This window comes from Dama dama, chromosome 15 (genome assembly GCF_033118175.1).
Source record: "Dama dama isolate Ldn47 chromosome 15, ASM3311817v1, whole genome shotgun sequence".
Classification (NCBI taxonomy): domain Eukaryota; kingdom Metazoa; phylum Chordata; class Mammalia; order Artiodactyla; family Cervidae; genus Dama; species Dama dama.
Genome location: NC_083695.1, coordinates 80,014,634 through 80,032,662, shown reverse-complemented (window position 1 = coordinate 80,032,662; position 18,029 = coordinate 80,014,634). Strand labels below are relative to the sequence as shown.

The window sequence follows — 18,029 nt, the reverse complement described above, 5'->3', positions numbered from 1 at the left end:
CTGATCTTGGTAAATGAGAGCATCTGCCCCATGATGTACTCAAAGACAAAGGCTATTTTCCAACAGTGATTTGTATCTCGGGACTAAGGAGCATGAGGTAATATTCATAATTTATAAACTTAATACCTATGACTGCTCAGAGAACTAAAAAGAAAGTTAATGCTGACATTAATTAATGCTGATCATGTCTGTCTATTTAATGAAGATTACAAGGCAAATAACTAGAGTGCTATGGTTTTTACTTCAAATTACAATACACTTAGGCATATTCTAAGATAGGGAACTTTAATAGGATGGCCTATTTCCCAAAGAACAGCCAATGAATTCTGAAAACAGTGGGGTAGATGCTTGTTGATTTTCTTGATTCATGATCACCACTTATGTTTTGAACATTTGGTATATTTTAGATGGCAGGAAACCAGGGACAAGTCTAAGAAACTGGCCTTAAATTAGTTCTCTCATTGAAAGAAGATACTTTTACACCATCTGATTTTGTTGCCAAATTAATAAATGCCAGTCCATCACAAACAGCTTTACAAGTTCATTAACCATTTACATGAAAATTTTCAGCTTCCTAAGTGATTATTTACTTGTTTTATTAGTGTCCTAGCTTCAAAAGAAATCATGAATTACGTTTTGTGTTGAGTTCAAGTCATAGGCTCAGTTCTTATCCTGTTTTCTCATTTTCCAACTGCCATAAGAAAAAAAAAAAAAGACACTTCAAAAGGAAAGCAAACTGAGCAGATTAGGAATTAAACAACCACATTTTAATCAATAAATATAAACACTTGTTAACAAGTTACTAGGCAAAATAAAACAGTAATTTATCAAGAATTCAAAAGAGAATACCACCTTGAAAACACAGTGAAAACATTTTGCCATAAACCTTTTTCCATTTAGAGAATCAGAGATAACAAAAATTTACTCAGAATAAGGCTTGGAATAACCTAAAAAGTTCCAGGTAGATTATAAACTAAAACAGATGATTTTGCACATAGTAGGTAATACACAGATTGTCTGACAACTCAGTGAATAAATGACTGAATGGATGAATCACTCAACACAGGCAACAGAATTCCTTCTATTCACATTGTGGGCCAGGCCCATAACCATTTCTCATTCCTTCTCTGCCTCACTATGCCTGGCTATGCTCTGTATTGCAGGAGATCACACTTCCCAGGACCTTTGCCAGATGGCTTCCAGGTAGAGCTGGAAGGGTAAGGTGTTGAAGGAAGACTACAGGGCAGGAGGAGAGGTGGAAAACATCAGGGAATTTTCCCATGTCTGACTCATCTGGTGTTGCTTCATCTTGGGCAGTGGCTTTGTCCCTGCCATTGCTTCATTTCCTGCAACTCCCGGGTGGTCCAGTTCCCACCAGGCAGCCCCACCATGGTTCCAGCTCCTATGCAGGGTCCCAGTTTCTGGACTTAAGGAACCACACCTCCTCATAAGCCTATGTGACAATGCTCATGCATCTTAAGTCACCTCTGTCGCGTCCAACTCTGTGACTCTATGGCCTGTAGCCCATCAGGCTCCTCTGTTCATGGGATTCTCCAGGCAAGAATACTGGAGTGGGTTGCCATGCCCTCCTCCAGGGGATCTTCCTGACCCAGGGATTGAACCAGAGTCTCTTACCTCTCCTGCATTGGCAGGCGGGTTCTTCATCACTAGTGCCACCTGGGTTACAGCTTCCTTTCATCTATCTTCTCTTTCATCATCTACGTATGTCAATTTCCTCTATTAAATTCCCTCTACTGAAATACCTAGAATGGTTTCCGTTTTCTTGACTGGATCCTGACTGCTACATATTAGAATCATTTTATTTTTTTCCCCTCTTAACATATCTGGGAATTTTTGCACAAGCATCTTCCCTAAGTCAATGAAAAATTCACTCAAACCACATTCGATATCCCACTTTCTGCAATACAGGTGAATGAATATCCCTTTGGCTGTTTTTTGTCAAGGACTCTCTTTGCCAGGTACGAATAGGACTCTGATAGTCTACCAAAGTCACCACCAGTCACGGTGGACACAGTCAAAAGTCATCTGCAGAGGTCATTTTTGTTGTATGTACTAAGTGCGACAACAAGGAGAAAGACAAACAGAAAATGAATCTTAAGAGAAAAAGTCATCAAATGGATAACAATGTAAAAAAAAAAGTCTCTGAAAATTCAGAGACCGTAAGACAGCACCAGAGAGTTTCTTTCCCATTGAATCAATAATTTTCCTGAAATTAAAATCTTATAGAATTTCTGGATCTTTTAAGAGCATTACAAAAAAAAATTTCTGATTCATCAACAAATGATTTGTAGCTTCTCAGCTGGAATGCACCCCTGGAATGGTTATCTTCAGAAGTAGAGTTCCTTGGTGAGCATGGTGACCACACATGGGATCTGCTTCTTCTCGTGGAAGCGTGGGTCATCAGACTGGGATTCAAAGTGCCTGGCCACCCTGTCATTCACCCTGGTGAGGATCTGCAAGATCTCCAGGCTCTTCCCATGCTCATTCAGGATGGAGCAGAGGGCCTGCACAAACCAGGAGCCACTCCCTGGGTTCCTCCATGAATAATAGCCTTCAACAGGAGAAGAGAAAGGAGATGACGTCAGCTGACCTGGCTGCTGCTTTGCTCACTACCCAGAAGGAGCTGTCTGTGACTGGAGCCTTCACATGTGCTCTTCTGAAATGACAGCAGTCCCCACTTACTCATATGGGATATGTGTCCTCCAAACTCTGTACTGCAGGAATATTTCCTGCCATATCAGTAAACAAGGATGTCATAGTCATCAGTGACTGTAGCCCTCCAATGTGAGCTGGTGAGCCCGAAGGGCACTCAGGAAGGAGAATACCTGTGATCTAGCAGCCATCAGACTGCAGCCACTTCCGATGGTGAGCCTCAAGGGAGCTTAGGTTGTGAAAAACACAGGATACTGGCCCCAATAGTTGATGCATATGAAAGGAGTGATTTCAGACAGTTCAGACTCTCACATCTTCCCATATATAGAGAAGCACTACATTAATTTGGGTTATCTGGTTTTCTTTAATTAACAATGGTCTTTTGATGTTCAAACTACCTGTCCTTTGTTGCATATAGAAGTTATACAACTTCTATATAACCTGGCTCCTTCCCTTGTCTCCTTGGAGTTCTCCCAAGATTACTTGAGATGCTATCTCCCGGGCTTAAGTCCTAAGAATTTCCATGTAATAAAACATAACTCTCAAGTTTTAGGTTGTGAATATTTTTTAAGTCGACGTCCCTCTCTCACCTAAAACAGTTCCTTCTATATGAGGGTGAAATTTAGGCTGCTTAGCACATCCTGCAGGGCCCATCACAATTGGGCCCCCATTTCCCTGTCTAGGTTTGAAACTTGTTCATGCCCAGTCCTGCAGTCATGAACAGCTGGACACAACTTGGCTAATGAACAACAACAAAAACATGCCCAGTCACACCCTGCGCTATGGCCTCTCTCCCCTCCCTGGGCCACGTGAGTGAAGAGGCAGTGATCTACAAGCTAGGATAACAGCTCTCATCAGAAGCCACAATGCCTGGCACCTTGATCTCAACCTCCAGAACTGTGAAAAATGAACTTTTGCTCCCCAGCCTGTGGACTCACATTACAGCTACCTGAAAAGACTAATACATCCTGTGGTCCAGCTCTTGAGTTTTACCAATGCACTGAGCCACCTGTCCCTGGGTACTCTGTCTGATAAGCCATCTTGCCCTTCATCCTGTTATTTGATTTTTTAAGACTTGGTTACAGAAGTTCTTTCCTAGGAAGCCTCTCTCACCTGCTTCCCTAGAGTTCACCCTTAGTGTTCACCCTTCTTCCTTCAGTTCTGCCAGACCTGGCTGAGGGTCTTTCCAACTCGACTGACAGGTTGGATTGCACAACTATATGTTCCCATGACTCTGCCTTCCTCTCAAGGGCAGGAACCAAATTTCTTTCTTACAGGATTCTTAAAACTTGTGAAGTTCTCATTCTCACAAAATCCCATCTGTACATCTTGCCAGAGTTGGTTTTCCAAACACAACAGCCAACTTACTGTAACTGATACTTCTATACCAAGCACTGGACAAAGTACTGCTATAGCTGGGAGAATTCTGAGTGATGGTTTTTACCCCAAGCAATGGAACTTCACTGAACTTGCTCAGGCAAACCCAAACAAGAGGGAGGCTTGCTTGCTGCTGGCATTTCTGGTGCCTGTTTACAGGCTATTGTATAAAGGAATTCTGGTCTGAGCTATAACTCTATGATGTGTGAAAATCTCTATACAACCTTGGGCAGGTCACTTAAACTTACTCAAGCTCAATTTTTTTTCTACTGTAAAATTAGGACAGAAATAACACCTTCTCTAACTACTACACGATTATTTCAGGGTAAAAGACACAAACAACACTCAGTAAATAGGTGCCATAGACATGCTTGTTCTTATAATTACCAATAATAATCATCATCATAAATGAGAGAATTCAGCTTTCTTTTGGAGAGAAAAGTGACTGTATCCCTATGGTAAGCAGAACAGTGGCCCTCAGAAATGCTCATGCCATAAAGTAGGGGTCCTCAGGATCTAATGCCTGATGACCTGAGGTGGAGTTGATGTAATAATAATAGAAATAAAGTGCACAGTACATGTAATGTGCTTGAATCATCTGGAAACCATCCACCCCCACCCTGGTCCATGGAAAAACTGTTTTCCACGAGTCATGTTCCTGGTGCCAAAAAGGCTGGGAACTGCTGCCCTAGAGAACTTCACAGATGGGGCTGAGGTCAAGGAAACAAGATGGAGAAATCATCCTGGGATTATCCAGACGGGACTAATCTAATCACAGGAGCCCTTACAAGAGGGTCAGAAAGAACAATGTAAGGTTGGAAGGAGGGTCAGGGATGTGAGGCTTCTGGCTTTGAAGCTAGAGGAAGGAGGCCACAGGCCAAGGAACACAGGCAGTTCTAAACATGCTGGGAAAGCAAGGATGTGGATTTGCGCCCCCTACAGTCTTTAGAAGGAACTGCTGTCCTGCCAACCCATTCTGGAATTCTGACCTCTGGAACTGTAAGATAATACATTTGTGTGTGTTCAGCCACCAGGTTTGCGGCAACTTATCACTGCAGCAATGGGAAACTAACACAGCTCCACGTCTCCATTTCGAAGGTGGGATGCACGGTCTGGTTAGCAGACAAGGGACTTGATACCTGGAACTGTGGAATAGGCAAAGAGAAAGTCGGCTTCAACTGGGATCTTGTATCGGGGATTGGCATCTGTGTCATTGATAGGTCCTGAGTCAGCCTGGATCCCGTCATCAAGCTCTGTTCCCCGGCAAGCCTAAAATCAAAGCAGAGATGGCTGCATGAAGCTGAGAATAGGAACACATGTGCTATTCACAGCTGTATCCCACTGCAGTCTTAGAACTGTGCTTGGCATGTACCAGCAACACAACGATGTCCAAGATAATCTGAAGATGTGTTGAATTAGCAAGCAGAGCAAATAGAGAGACTATAATGTCTTAAACTCACATACTTTGTGATCCAATGCAAATATAGATGCCAAGCATTAGAGGTAGAAAAATACAACCTAAATTTGCATACCCCAATGGAAATAGCACGTAGATTTGTAAAAAATGATATAAGCCAAGATCAGTCTGTAATCTTTTTTCATTTCTATTGACTTTGTTTTTTTAAATTATTTTAATAGTTAAAGAAAATTAATTTACTTGTCTGTGCTCGGTCTTAGTTGCAGCTTAGTTATGACATGTGGGATCCAGTCCCCTGACCACGGATTGAACCTGGGCCCCCGGCATTGGGAAGGCAGGGTCTTAGCCACTGGACTACCAGGGAAGTCTCTCTATAGACTCCGAAAAGGGATTACCTGAATGAAGAAGAGTTTGGGTTTCTCTAACAGGGTTTTGCATCGATCCCCCCTAAAATGGGCTGTCAAGTCCTTTATTGCTGTCTTGCCATCTGTTCCATAAATTAAATTTTCTTCTCCATGGCTTAATAAGATGCAGGCGAAGCAGGCTGAATTTCTGTGGTCCTCTTCAGAAGCTGCAAGCAATTGAAACATTGAAAAGTTAAAATATGACTCCTGGGTGTGGGACCTCAGAAGTACTACTCCCTTCCAGTCTGGCAGCTGCCACTGACAAAGAGGGACAGGCAGAGGTGGAGAAGCACCCCTGGAAGACACTGGGGAGAGGTTAGAGGGAGAATTCTAGAATCCCCACTGAGTCTGAAACCAGAATGAGGCTGCCTCACGTGGAAGAGAATCCCACAGGCAAGAGGGCTTCAGGCAGCTCCTGGGAGGCAGCATATTGGGCTGCTAAAGGCCAGGGCCTTGGTTAGGTCTGTGACACTGGGCAAGCTGCTTAACCATTTTGTGTCTTGGTTTTCTTGTCTGTAAAATGGAGCTACCCATTAAATGAGTTGATATTTGCAAAGCAGCACATGAGTATCAAGCAAGTATTTGTTAAAGAAAATAAAACACACTAAGTGAAACAAGACACTGGCTAAAGAAAAGATGCTCTATGATTTCATGTACATGAGGTTCCCGGGGTGATCAGGTTCACCAAGGCAGAAAGCAGAATGGTGGCTACCAGGGGTTGAGGGGATGGGAAATGGGGCATTAGGGTTTCATGGGGACAGAGTTTCAGTTGTGCAAGATGAAAAGAGTTCTTCTGGAGGCGGGTGGTGGCGGTTGCCAAACAATGTGAATCTATTACTTTTACTGAAAAGAAAAGAAAGTGATAGTCGTTCAGTCGTGTCCGACTCTTTGAGATCCCATGAACTGTAGCCCAGCACGTTCCTCTGTCCATGGGATTCTCCAGGCAAGAATACCGGAGTGGGTTGCCATTTCCTCCTCCAGGGGATCTTCCCGACCAGGATCAAATGTGGATCTCTTACATCTCTCCCACACTGGCAGGCAGGTTCTTTACCACTAGCGCCATCTGGGAAGCCCCAATAAGTTGGCTTAGCTTGATCTCATCTAAGGTTCCATGGTTCTAACTAGCTAGCTAGCTAGAACTATGTACTATAACCTTTCTTCTTCTCTTCTCTTCATCAGTGATGAGAGAAGAGTAAGATTTAGAATTTCTTAATTCCCCGGCAGTTGAGTGGTTAGGACTCCATGCTCTGACTGCTGAGGGCCTGGGTTTGATTCCTGGTTGGGGAGCTAAAATTCCACAAGCTGTGATGTGGCCAAAAAAATAACAGTAGTAAAAGAATTTCCTGAACACCTACTGCAGCAGTGATCTAGGTACTTTGCCCGAGTTATCTTACTTAACCTCTACAAGAGCCCCTTGAAGTAGGCCTCATTTATTTTTATTTCACTGATAAAAAATGGCATCTCAGAGATGTCCTAGAACTTTGCCCTGTCAAGAGAAATCACCACCTTGCTATTTTGATAGGACAATAAATGAGAATTCTGTGATCTTGACATGACCTGGGCTCAGGTAGAATAATCTGCTTTTTAAAAAATATTTATTTTTATTTACTTATTTGGCTGTGTGAAATCCTAGTAGCAGTATGTGGATCTTCGATCTTCCTTGTGGAATGTGGGAGTTTTCTAGCTGTGGCATATAAAGACTTAGTTGTGGCATGTGGGAAATAATCCCCTGACCAGGGATCGAAGCTGGGCCCCCTGCTTTGGGAGCATGCAGTCTTAGCCACCTGACCTCCAGGGAAGTCCCAGTAAAACTCACTTTTCATAAGAACAGAAACTACCATTGGGACAAGTCGTTACATCTGTATAGGACATTATCTTTCTCAAATCATGCTCACAAGCTTTCCCTCAGCTAATGCTAATTGCACCCCCAAGAAGCAGGACTTGCTATATCATGATCCGCATTTCAGGAAAGCAAAAAACCAGGAGGGCACAGACACCCTGCCTTGCTCACCCAGCTGCTCAAGCTTGGACTAGACCCCAAACATAGACTTGTGATTTCCAGTCTGTTCTACCATGTGGCCTACTAGGGTACAGAAGGTCGGCTCTTAAGATCCTTGTTTGAAGAAGTAAGGAAAAGATGCCTGGTTTTTAAAAATGTAAGAGAGGGGTACTTAAGAGAGTGTTATAAGGTGGGGGGAAGGATCTTTTTCTTGTTTAGCTGCACATCTAAGAAAAGCAGCAGTGTTTGAAACTGTCTACCCTCTGCCCACACGTCACTGTCTAACAGGTTGGGAGAGTGTTACTTTCAATTATTTGCTCTAAATGTGAGAATATCATAGGTAGCTTCCACTAGATAGGTATGGGGTAATAGAAAACATAATTGCTCTGGAACTAGTTAATGCTTGAGTTTTGGTTCTGCTCCTCCTAACTGCCTTCAGTATGACCCTTATTCTCTCTCTAAAGCTCTATCCCTACATTTATGAAATGGGCATGATGATGTTGTTGGCCAACGCAGCAGGGGTTCCATTAAAGATCTAAAGAAGCAATTCTGTGAATGTGTTGTCTAAGAAATAAGGTAGTTCTGAAGTATATGGGGATTATTATTCTCTATCTGTCACCAGTGAAAATTTATACTTAAAGTCTGTTCTGGACAGAAAGGTAAGATTTGCTACTTTCCTAGGAATTAGCCTTTTGAAATTGAGACTGTTTTGTAGCTATAGAACCTATTGCTGTGAGGTAAGCTGCTTTCCTTCTTTTAGGGGGAAATCTAAGTTTACCGAGAGAGACAGGTGTCCTGGAGACAGGTATGGAGTCACCTGGAGGAAGGGAAGGCTTCCCATGCTGAGATCCTTCCCCCCGTCATGTGAAGGCAGCTTCTTAGACCAGGTGGGGCCCTGCTCCACTCGGGAGCAGGAAGATGACTGAAGGAGGAGGGGCATGGGCATACCTTTTTTCAGCAGATCTTGCATCTTGGCACAAGAGCAGTCGTTATAGACAGACACATCGAAACCCAGACTCCGGAAGCACTTGAAAAGAGCCTCTGCATCTTTGTCTGTGCCGTTGCGGACACCCATTCCTGTGGGGATCAAGCGCCGACTTCACCGATGGCCGCCACATACACAAAAGGTGAGCACCCCCCCCCCCCCAAAAAAAAAGGTAAGCCTCTTCATGCGGCTCAGTCAGGTCCGACTCTTTGCTACCCCATGGCCTGCAGCCCACCAGGCATCTCTGTCCATGAGGACTCTCCAGGCAAGAATATTGGAGTGGATTGCCATTTCCTCCTCCAGGGGATCTTCCCCATCCAGGGATCAAACCTGTGTCTCCGGTGGCTCCTGCATTGGCAGGCAGATTCTTTACCACTAGCACCACCTGGGAAGCCCCATCACCTGGCTCAGCCAACGCCAAACAGCCCGCCCCCCTGCTTCACCCTCTGAGTCCTTTGGTCCACGTCCCACATCTGCTAATCCACATGATGGGACTCTCAAACTGAAAGTTCCCAGTTTCCCCTCATCCCTCTCTCCTGAACACGGGACACCACCTGCAGAGGGGCTGTCTGCTATAGCAGGTAGACATAGAGGTCTTCTGACAAATGCATCATATAAGTCTGAATGAAGCTGAAGAAAGTGGAAGGGAACGGAAGAGCTGAGCCCATGCCCCCAGCACCCACCTGTTATTCTGTCGAAGTTCTTGTTGTTTATGATGATGCATTTGCCCACCTTCTCAAAATTCATGTTATACTGATATGTAGGCACTCGGTCCCGGGGGGTGTTGACTGATTTCCCTGAGTCATTTTTCTTCTTCTTACTAGGGAAATATAAAGCCAGTCAGGGGCTATCAAAGATGTCAAGACAGTAATGACCTCTTGATTTTACTACTAGCATAAAAGGGATACCTAAGAAAGCTGCGATGTCTGTGGGAAAAAAAAGACCTGGGGTAGACAAATTGTTCTGTTTAACTGTCATATTTAAAATGAATAGGATCTCCTGCTTAATTTCATTAGATGCTACAGAAATGCCAACTGAAATCATAATGTGATAACAGTACATTCCTTACAAGTGCTACAGGGTGTTGGTGACAATACCTGAGAGTACTACAGGGTGTTTGGCTCCTGGAGTTACTATCTGTTGCTGGGGGAGCCCACTTCGTACATCCCTCTGTGGAAACTGGCAGAATCTACTAAAACTGAACTTAAACATATCCTTTGAGAGACCCATTCCACTCCTGGGTATCCAGCCCAAAGGAGAGCAGATGTTTGCGTAAGGACAGAGCCACCACGCATATGCACAGCAGGACTGTTCAGTAACAGCCCAAACAGGGAGTAATCCTAATGTCCATTTACAGCAGAATGGACTAACTGTGGGATATTCATCTAGTGCAATACTACAGACACAGAGATGTGGGTTCAGACCACTGCAATCAAGCAATTATTACAATAAAGTGAGTCAGATGATTTTATTTTTTTTGTTTCCCAGTGTATATAAAAGTTATGTTTATACTATACTGTAGTCTACTGTATGCAACAGCATTATTTCTTAAAAAAAATGTAGGTATACTTTTATTAAAAAGTACTTTCTTGCTGACTTCCCTGGTGATCTAATGCCTACTGCTACTGCTGCTGCTAAGTCACTTCAGTGGTGTCCGACTCTGTGCGACCCCATCCCTGGGATTCTCCAGGTAAGAACACTGGAGTGGGTTGCCATTTCCTTCTCCAATGCATAAAAGTGAAAAGTGAAAGTGAAGTCGCTCAGTCATGTCTGACTCTTCGCGACCCCATGGACTGCAGCCCACCAGGCTCCTCCGTCCATGGAATTTTCCAGGCAAGAGTACTGGAGTGGGGTGCCATTGACTTCTCCGGGTCTAATGTCTAAGTCTCTCCCAAATGCTGGGGGCCTGGGTCTGATCCCATATGCCACAACAGAAGATCCTGCATGCCGCAGTGAAGACTGAAGATCCACGTGCTGCAACTAACACTTGGCACCGCCAAATAAATTAATAAGTAATTTAAAAAACTGCTAAAATATCCTAACCATCATCTGACAACGTAGGGTTTGTCACAAGCCTTCAGTTTGTAAAAAAAAAAAAAAAATACATGATCTGTGATGATGATGAACAGAGTGCATTAAAACACATGCCTACAAGAACGAGATGAATAAACTATGACAACACAGAGTCAGGTGGATGCATCTCAAACAGATAATGCTGAGTGAAAGGACCTAGACGCAAAAGGGTACATAAGTGTGTGCCCTTCTCAGTATGGATGTTATCATTCAGTTAACATTTCCATTAAAGGGGGAAAAAGGAACAGTAACTTAAAATGGAAAGTAGGCCCCTTCCGATCTCCAGACACTGACCATTCAGTTTTCTAAGAGTCAGGCACACAGGCACTGAAGCTGGAACCTGGGGCATTGTCGAGAGAGTAGAGGAAAAAAAACATCAGATGTGAGTGGGGAGCTGCATCGCTAGTCACCCACCCGAATGTAAATCCCATGAGAGAAAATATATATATGTTATCATATATATATACATATTTATCATATATATATACATATTTATCATATATATATATTCTGAAAATAAAATCTCTTCTGAAAAATTGCAGAATCCCCAATACCTAGAACAATGCCTGGCTTGTAAGTTGCTCAATAAATATTTTGCTGTAAGCTACAGATCAATATCCTTCATGAATATAGATGCAAAAATCCTTGATGAAATCTTACAAGCCAATTCCGCAATCTATAAATAGGATTATACACCATGACCAAGTATGATTGATCCCATGAACACAAGGTCAATTTAACATCCAAAAATCAATCTATGTAACCCATCATATTAACAGAATAAAGGACAAAACCTATGTGATAAACTCAGTTGGTGCAAAAAAGCATTTGACAAAACCCAATACCCTGCTGAGTTAAATTCACCCACTCCAGTCCATTTTAGTTTGCTGATTCTTAAAATGTCAATGTTCACTCCTGCCATCTCCTGTTTGACCACTTCCAATTGACCTTGATTCATACCCCGAACATTCCAGGTTCCTATGCATATTGTTCTTTATAGCATCGGACTTTACTTCCATCATCAGTCACATCCACAACTGGGTGTTGTTTTTGCTTTTGCTCCATCTCTTCATTTTTTCTGGAGTTATTTCTCCACTGATCTCAAGTAGCATATTGGGCACCAGCCAACCTGGGGAGTTCATCTTTCAGCGTCTTATCTTTTTACCTTTTCATACTGTTCATGGAGTTCTCAAGGCAAGAATACTGAAGTGCTTTGCCATTCCCTTCTCCAGTGGACCATGTTTTGTCAGAACTCTCCACCATGACCTGTCTGTCTTGGGTGGCCCTACATGGCATGGCTCATAGTTTCATTGAGTTAGACAAGGCTGTGGTCCATGTGATCAGTTTGATTGGTTTTCTGTGACTGTGGTTTTCATTCTGTCTGCCCTCTGAAGGATAAGGATAAGAAGCTTATGGAAGCTTCCTAATGGGAGAGACTGACTGAGGGGGAAACTGGGTCTTACTGTGATGGCAGGGCCATGCTTAGTAAATCTTTAATCCAATTTTCTGTTGATGGGCAGGGTTGTGTTCCCTCCCTTGTTTCTTTGACCTGAGGCCAAACTATGATGGAGGTAAGAATCCCTCAGAAGAAATGGAGCAGCCCTCATAATCAACAAAAGAGTACAAAATGCAGTACTTGGATGCAATCTCAAAAATGACAGAATGATCCCTGTCCTTTCTAAGGCAAACCATTCAGTATCACGGTAATCCAAGTCTATGCCCCAGCCAGTAATGCTGAAGAAGCTGAAGGTGAACGGTCCTATGAAGACCTACAAGAATTTCAAGAACTAACACCCAAAGAAGATGTCCTTTTCATTATAGGGGACTGGAATGCAAAAGTAGAAAGTCAAGAAATACCTAGAGTAACAGGCAAATTTGGCCTTGCAGTACAAAATGAAGCAGGGCAAAAGCTAACAGAGTTTTGCCAAGAGAACACACTGGTCAGAGCAAACACCCTCTTCCAACAACACGAGAGAAGACTCTACACATGGACATCACCAGATGGTCGACACTGAAATCAGATTGATTGTATTCTTTGCAGCCAAAGATGGAGAAGCTCTATACAGTCAGCAAAAACAAGACCAGGAGCTGACTGTGGCTCAGATCATGAACTCCTTATTGCCAAATTCAGACTTAAATTGAATAAAGTAGGGAAAACCACTAGACCATTCAGGTATGATCTAAATGAAATCCCTTATGATTATACAGTGGAAGTTAGAAATAGATTCAAGGGATTAGATCTGACAGAGTGCCAGAAGAACTATGGATGGAGGTTCGTGACACTGTACAGGAGGTAGTGATCAAGACCATCCCCAAGAAAAAGAAATACAAAAAGGCAAAATGGTTGTCTGAGGATGCCTTACAAATAGCTGAGAAAAGAAGAGAAGTGAAAGGCAAAGGAGAAAAGGAAAGATACATCCATTTGAACACAGAGTTCCAAAGAAAAGCAAGGAGAGATAAAAAAAAGCCTTCCTCAGTGATCAATGCAAAGAAATAGAGGAAAACAATAGAGTGGGAAAGACTAGAGATCTCTTCAAGAAAATGAGAGATACCAAGGGAACATTTCATGCAAAGATAGGCACAGTAACGGACAGAAATGGTATGAACCTAACAGAAGCAGAAGACATTAAGGTGAGGTGGCAAGAATACACAGAACTGTACAAAAAAGATCTTCATGAACCAGATAACCAGGACGGTGTGATCACTCACCTGGAACCAGACATCTTGGAATGAGAAGTCAAATGGGCCTTAGGAAGCATCACTATGAACAAAGCTATTGGAGGTGATGGAATTCCAATTAAGCTTTTTCAAATCCTAAAAGATGATGCTGTTAAAGTGCTGCACTCAGTATGCTAGCAAATTTGAAAAACTCAGCAGTGACCACACGACTGGAAAAGGTCAGTTTTCATTCCAATCTCAAAGAAAGGCAATGCCAAAGAATGCTCAAACTACCGCACTATTGCACTCATCTCACATGCTAGCAAAAAAAATTCTCCAAGCCAGACTTCAACAGTACATGAACTGTGAACTTCCAGATGTTCAAGCTGTATTTAGAAAAGGCAGAGGAACCAGAGATCAAATTGCCAACATCCTCTGGATCATCAAAAAAGCCAAAGAGTTCCAGAAAAACATCTATTTCTGCTTTATTGACTACACTAAAGTCTTTGACTCTGTGGATCACAACAAAGTGAAAAACTCTTAAAGAGATGGGAATACTAGACCACCTTACCTGCCTCCTGAGAAATCTCTATGTAGGTCAAGAAGCAACAGTTAGAACTGGAAATGGAGCAATAGATTGGTTCCAAATTGGGAAAGGAGTACGTCAAGCCTGTATGTTGCCACCCTGTTTATTTAACTTATATGCAGAATACATTATGCGAAATGCTGGGCTGAATGAAGCACAAGCTGGAATCAAGATTGCTGGGAGAAATATCAATAACCTCAGATATGCAGATGACACCACTCTTATGGCAGAAAATAAAGAAGAACTAAAGAGCCTCTAGATGAAAGTGAAAGAGGAGAGTGAAAAAGTTGGCTTAAAACTCAACATTCAGAAAACTAAGATCATCACATCTGGTCCCATCACTTCATGGCAAATAGATGCAGAAACAATGGAAACAGTGACAGACTTCTAACCAGTCAGTCCCGAAGGAAATCAGTCCTGAATGTTCTCTGGAAGGATTGATACTGAAGCCAAAACTCCAATACTTTGGCCACCTGATGTGAAGAATTGACTCACTGGAAAAGACCCTGATGCTGGAAAGATTGAAGGTGGGAGGAGAAGGGGATGACAGAGGATGAGACAGTTGGATGGCATCATCGACTCAAGGGATATGAGTTTGAGCACGCTCCGGTAGATGGTGATGGACAGGGAAGCCTGGCGTGCTGCAGTCCATGGGGTCTTAAAGAGTTGGACATGACTGAGTGAGTGAACTAAACTGAACACCCTGCTATGAGAAAAATGATAATTAGATTAGGATTACAATGGAACTAACTCAGCCTGCAAAGGGCATCTATGAAAAACCCATTGCTAATATCATACTTAATGAAATAAAATTTTTATTTTTAGGCAGGGCATGAAAAAATTAAACACAAACTCTGTGTTTGTTTGGGCCTCCCTCCGCTTCCTAATGTGCAGTAAGCCTCTGCATTATACATTAACCAGGGCTCTTATAGGATGGGGCTGCCTGCTCAGCTGCAAAGATCAATATTTCTTTTTTCTTCTGATGCTAGCAATGTATATAGCATTCTTTCCTGACTCTGCGGGGGGTCATGGTGACTTGCTGCTGGCTTTGCATGTGCTTACCTGGACTATGTGTCTTTGGTGAACTTCATGTGAAATACCAGTATGTCATTTTTAAAAAAAATTAAGTTATTTATTTGGCTGCTTTGGGTCTTAGTTGTGGCACGTGGAATCTTTGTTGAGGCACGCAGGGTCAGTAGTTGTAGGGTAAGAACTTAGGTGTTCCACGGCACATGGGACTTTAGTTCCTCGACTAGGGATTGAACTCGTGTCCTATGAATTGCAAGATGAATTCTTCACCACTGGACCACCAAAACCCCCAGTATGCAATTTCGATGTACAATCCTGTGTCTCAAAAATGTATATAATCATGCCTTTGACTAACAGGTAGAGCAGTTCTCAGAGCTTTCTGTGACTCTGCTTCCCGGAGTACAATTCTCAAGTTCCAAAATTCCTGTTTTTTTCTGACTTGATAATTAACTGAATTTTCATGACATACTTAATAATGAAAGGCTGAATGCTTCCCACTTGAGATCAGGAAAAAGTCAAATATATCCACTCCTGCCACTTCTACTAAATACTGCAAGAAAGGTTTTAGTTGGCACAATCAGGATTTTAAAAATGTCATATGAATGAATGAATCAGGTTTTGTTTGCTCATTTGGCGGACATGGAAACTGAGGTCCACAGACAGGCAGGGAGTTGTCCAAGGTCACCCAAGTAGTGATTGGCGGAGTGGGACCATCCCAGGTCTTCTCCTTCAAGTCAGAGTTCCAGAGTCCTACGCCCTTGGGTATTTGTTACAGAGTGATGTGTCCACCACTCTCCCAAAGCTTGATCAAAAGTTGGAAGAAGGAGCTTCTTTGTGGTTAAGACTACCTTTAATGCAGGGGATGAGGTTTCGATTCCTGGTCAGGGATCTAAGCTCCCAAATGCCTTGCGGCCAAAACCCAAAACTTAAAACAGAAGCAATGCTGTAGCAAATTCAATAAAGACTTTAAAAATGGTTCATATTAAAACAAATTTTTTAAAAAGTTGGAATAAGTAAAATGAAAGTAAAAGCTGAGCTTGTTCCCTGGTCCAAGGGTCCTTTACTCTGAGTTTTCATTCAGTGTTATCTGAGTTTATCAGAATGTGAAAGGAGGTGGCCTTTCCCCTCCTACTTTGGCCCAGATTACAGATGAGTTGTGTAAGTTCAACATTCAGATTCCTTATTGCTGTTTTCAGCTTCAACGTGACTTTATCTTCTACTTTTATAAGGTCAAATTTCTTGTGTTGTATCATTTTATTTCTCAAAGAGAAACGTCCTCGGTCTGGTCTCCTACCTTCTAAAGACTCCCTCTCCTTTGTTTCCTGTCTGTTTACAGGGGTGATGCCAATTTTCCTTCATCCTACTTCCCCCAGGGCTTCCCTGGTGGCTCAGTGGTAAAGAATCTGTCTTCAATGCACGAGACACGGCTTCAATACCTGGGTCGGGAAGATTCCCCGGAGAAGGAAATGGCAACCCACTCCAGTATTCTTGCCTGGAGAATCCCATGAACAGAGGAGCCTGGTGGGCTACAGTCCATGGGGTCACAAAGAGTTGGATACGACTGAGCGACTAAACAATTTCCCCCAGAGAGGCAGTACAAAAGAGCCCTGGACCTGGGGTCAGACAGAGGTCTGCATTATCCCGTGTGCCCTGGGTCGGTGAGTCTCTGCTTTCACAGAACATCAGCTTCCTCTCTTGAATTCCCTGGGGCCTCTGGGACTGTCACAAAACAGTGGGGAGTTTCGGTGACAGCAGGTCTTCCCGTGGAGTCTTCTCCCACTCTAAGGGCTCCATAAAAGCTCAGAGATGAGTGTCAGCAAAAGTGTTTCTGTACTGGTCAAGGACACCCCATTTGGGGAGGAGCAGGACTGGCTTCCTTATTGCCACTGTGTCAATGACCTCCACGGATGGTGTTCTCTGGGCAAGTTAAAATATCTACACCATATTCCATACATTTACAGAGTCTCTGGTCTTCAACTGACACCTCTGAGGTAGAAGGATGGGGTATAATCACACCCATTTTATATGTAATATAACAATAATTAGCATCTGTCAGTATTTCTTATGGGCTGCTATCTTGATAAAACTCTCATATCTGCATTTTCTCACTGACTCCTGACAGGTCTTTAGCTAATTTATGGCCACAGTCCACGGGGTCGCAAAACAGTTAGACATGACCTAGCCACTAAACAACAAAGACGCTAACAAGAGGAGCATTAAGTCTGACAGGCTGGAGGCCACATTTAAGTCCTTTAAGAGATAAAATTTTACTGTTTTCTGAAATATAGATTATTTTCCAGCAATTTGTACAGTGATATCCAAATAATAAACAAGCTGTGATATCTTTAGGCTGCCATTAACCCAACCTCAGTGGTGATAAGCAAAACTACACCAGCAAGTATCTTTTATAAGAAACACAGGCTCTGGGGATTCCCTGGCCATCCACTGGTTAGGACTCTACACTATCCATGCTGAGGGCAAAGGGTTTGATCCCTGGTCAGAGAACTAAGATCCTGTAAGCCACAGCACAGCCAAAAACAAAAAAACATAGGAAAAACAGGCTCAGCTATAAGTTACATTAAAGAAAAGGACTCAGTTTCTATCAGAACAGAATTTGGAAAATAAACTGTTTTAAAAATAGGAACACAAAAGTGTGCATGTAAAGATACACACTTTAAAGAAAATACTTTCCATGGTTCTAAAAAGTACTTTAAAAATGAATATGAAATGTGATTCTCATCCCGATTAAATATCTTAAGGGAGGTAAGGACAACTTCCCTTTCTTACTCTTTCCCCAAAAAGAAGGCTGAGCGCTGAATTGTTGCTTT

General features: G+C 42.7%; 1 protein-coding gene across 6 annotated transcripts in view; it reads right to left on the bottom strand.

Moving 5' to 3' along the window:
• Nucleotides 1–745: 745 nt before the first annotated feature.
• The window catches only part of CASP7 (caspase 7), a 40,928-nt gene continuing 23,644 nt past the window's right edge, over nt 746–18,029 (bottom strand). For all 6 annotated transcript variants that reach the window (XM_061162711.1, XM_061162714.1, XM_061162710.1 and 3 more), the window contains 5 exons: nt 9,539–9,675; nt 8,819–8,947; nt 5,863–6,038; nt 5,190–5,319; nt 746–2,572 (listed from right to left, as the gene is read on the bottom strand). In XM_061162711.1, coding sequence (XP_061018694.1) covers nt 2,349–2,572; nt 5,190–5,319; nt 5,863–6,038; nt 8,819–8,947; nt 9,539–9,675 — 796 coding nt within the window. In that variant the 3' untranslated portion in view covers nt 746–2,348. The remainder of the gene's footprint in view (nt 2,573–5,189; nt 5,320–5,862; nt 6,039–8,818; nt 8,948–9,538; nt 9,676–18,029) is intronic.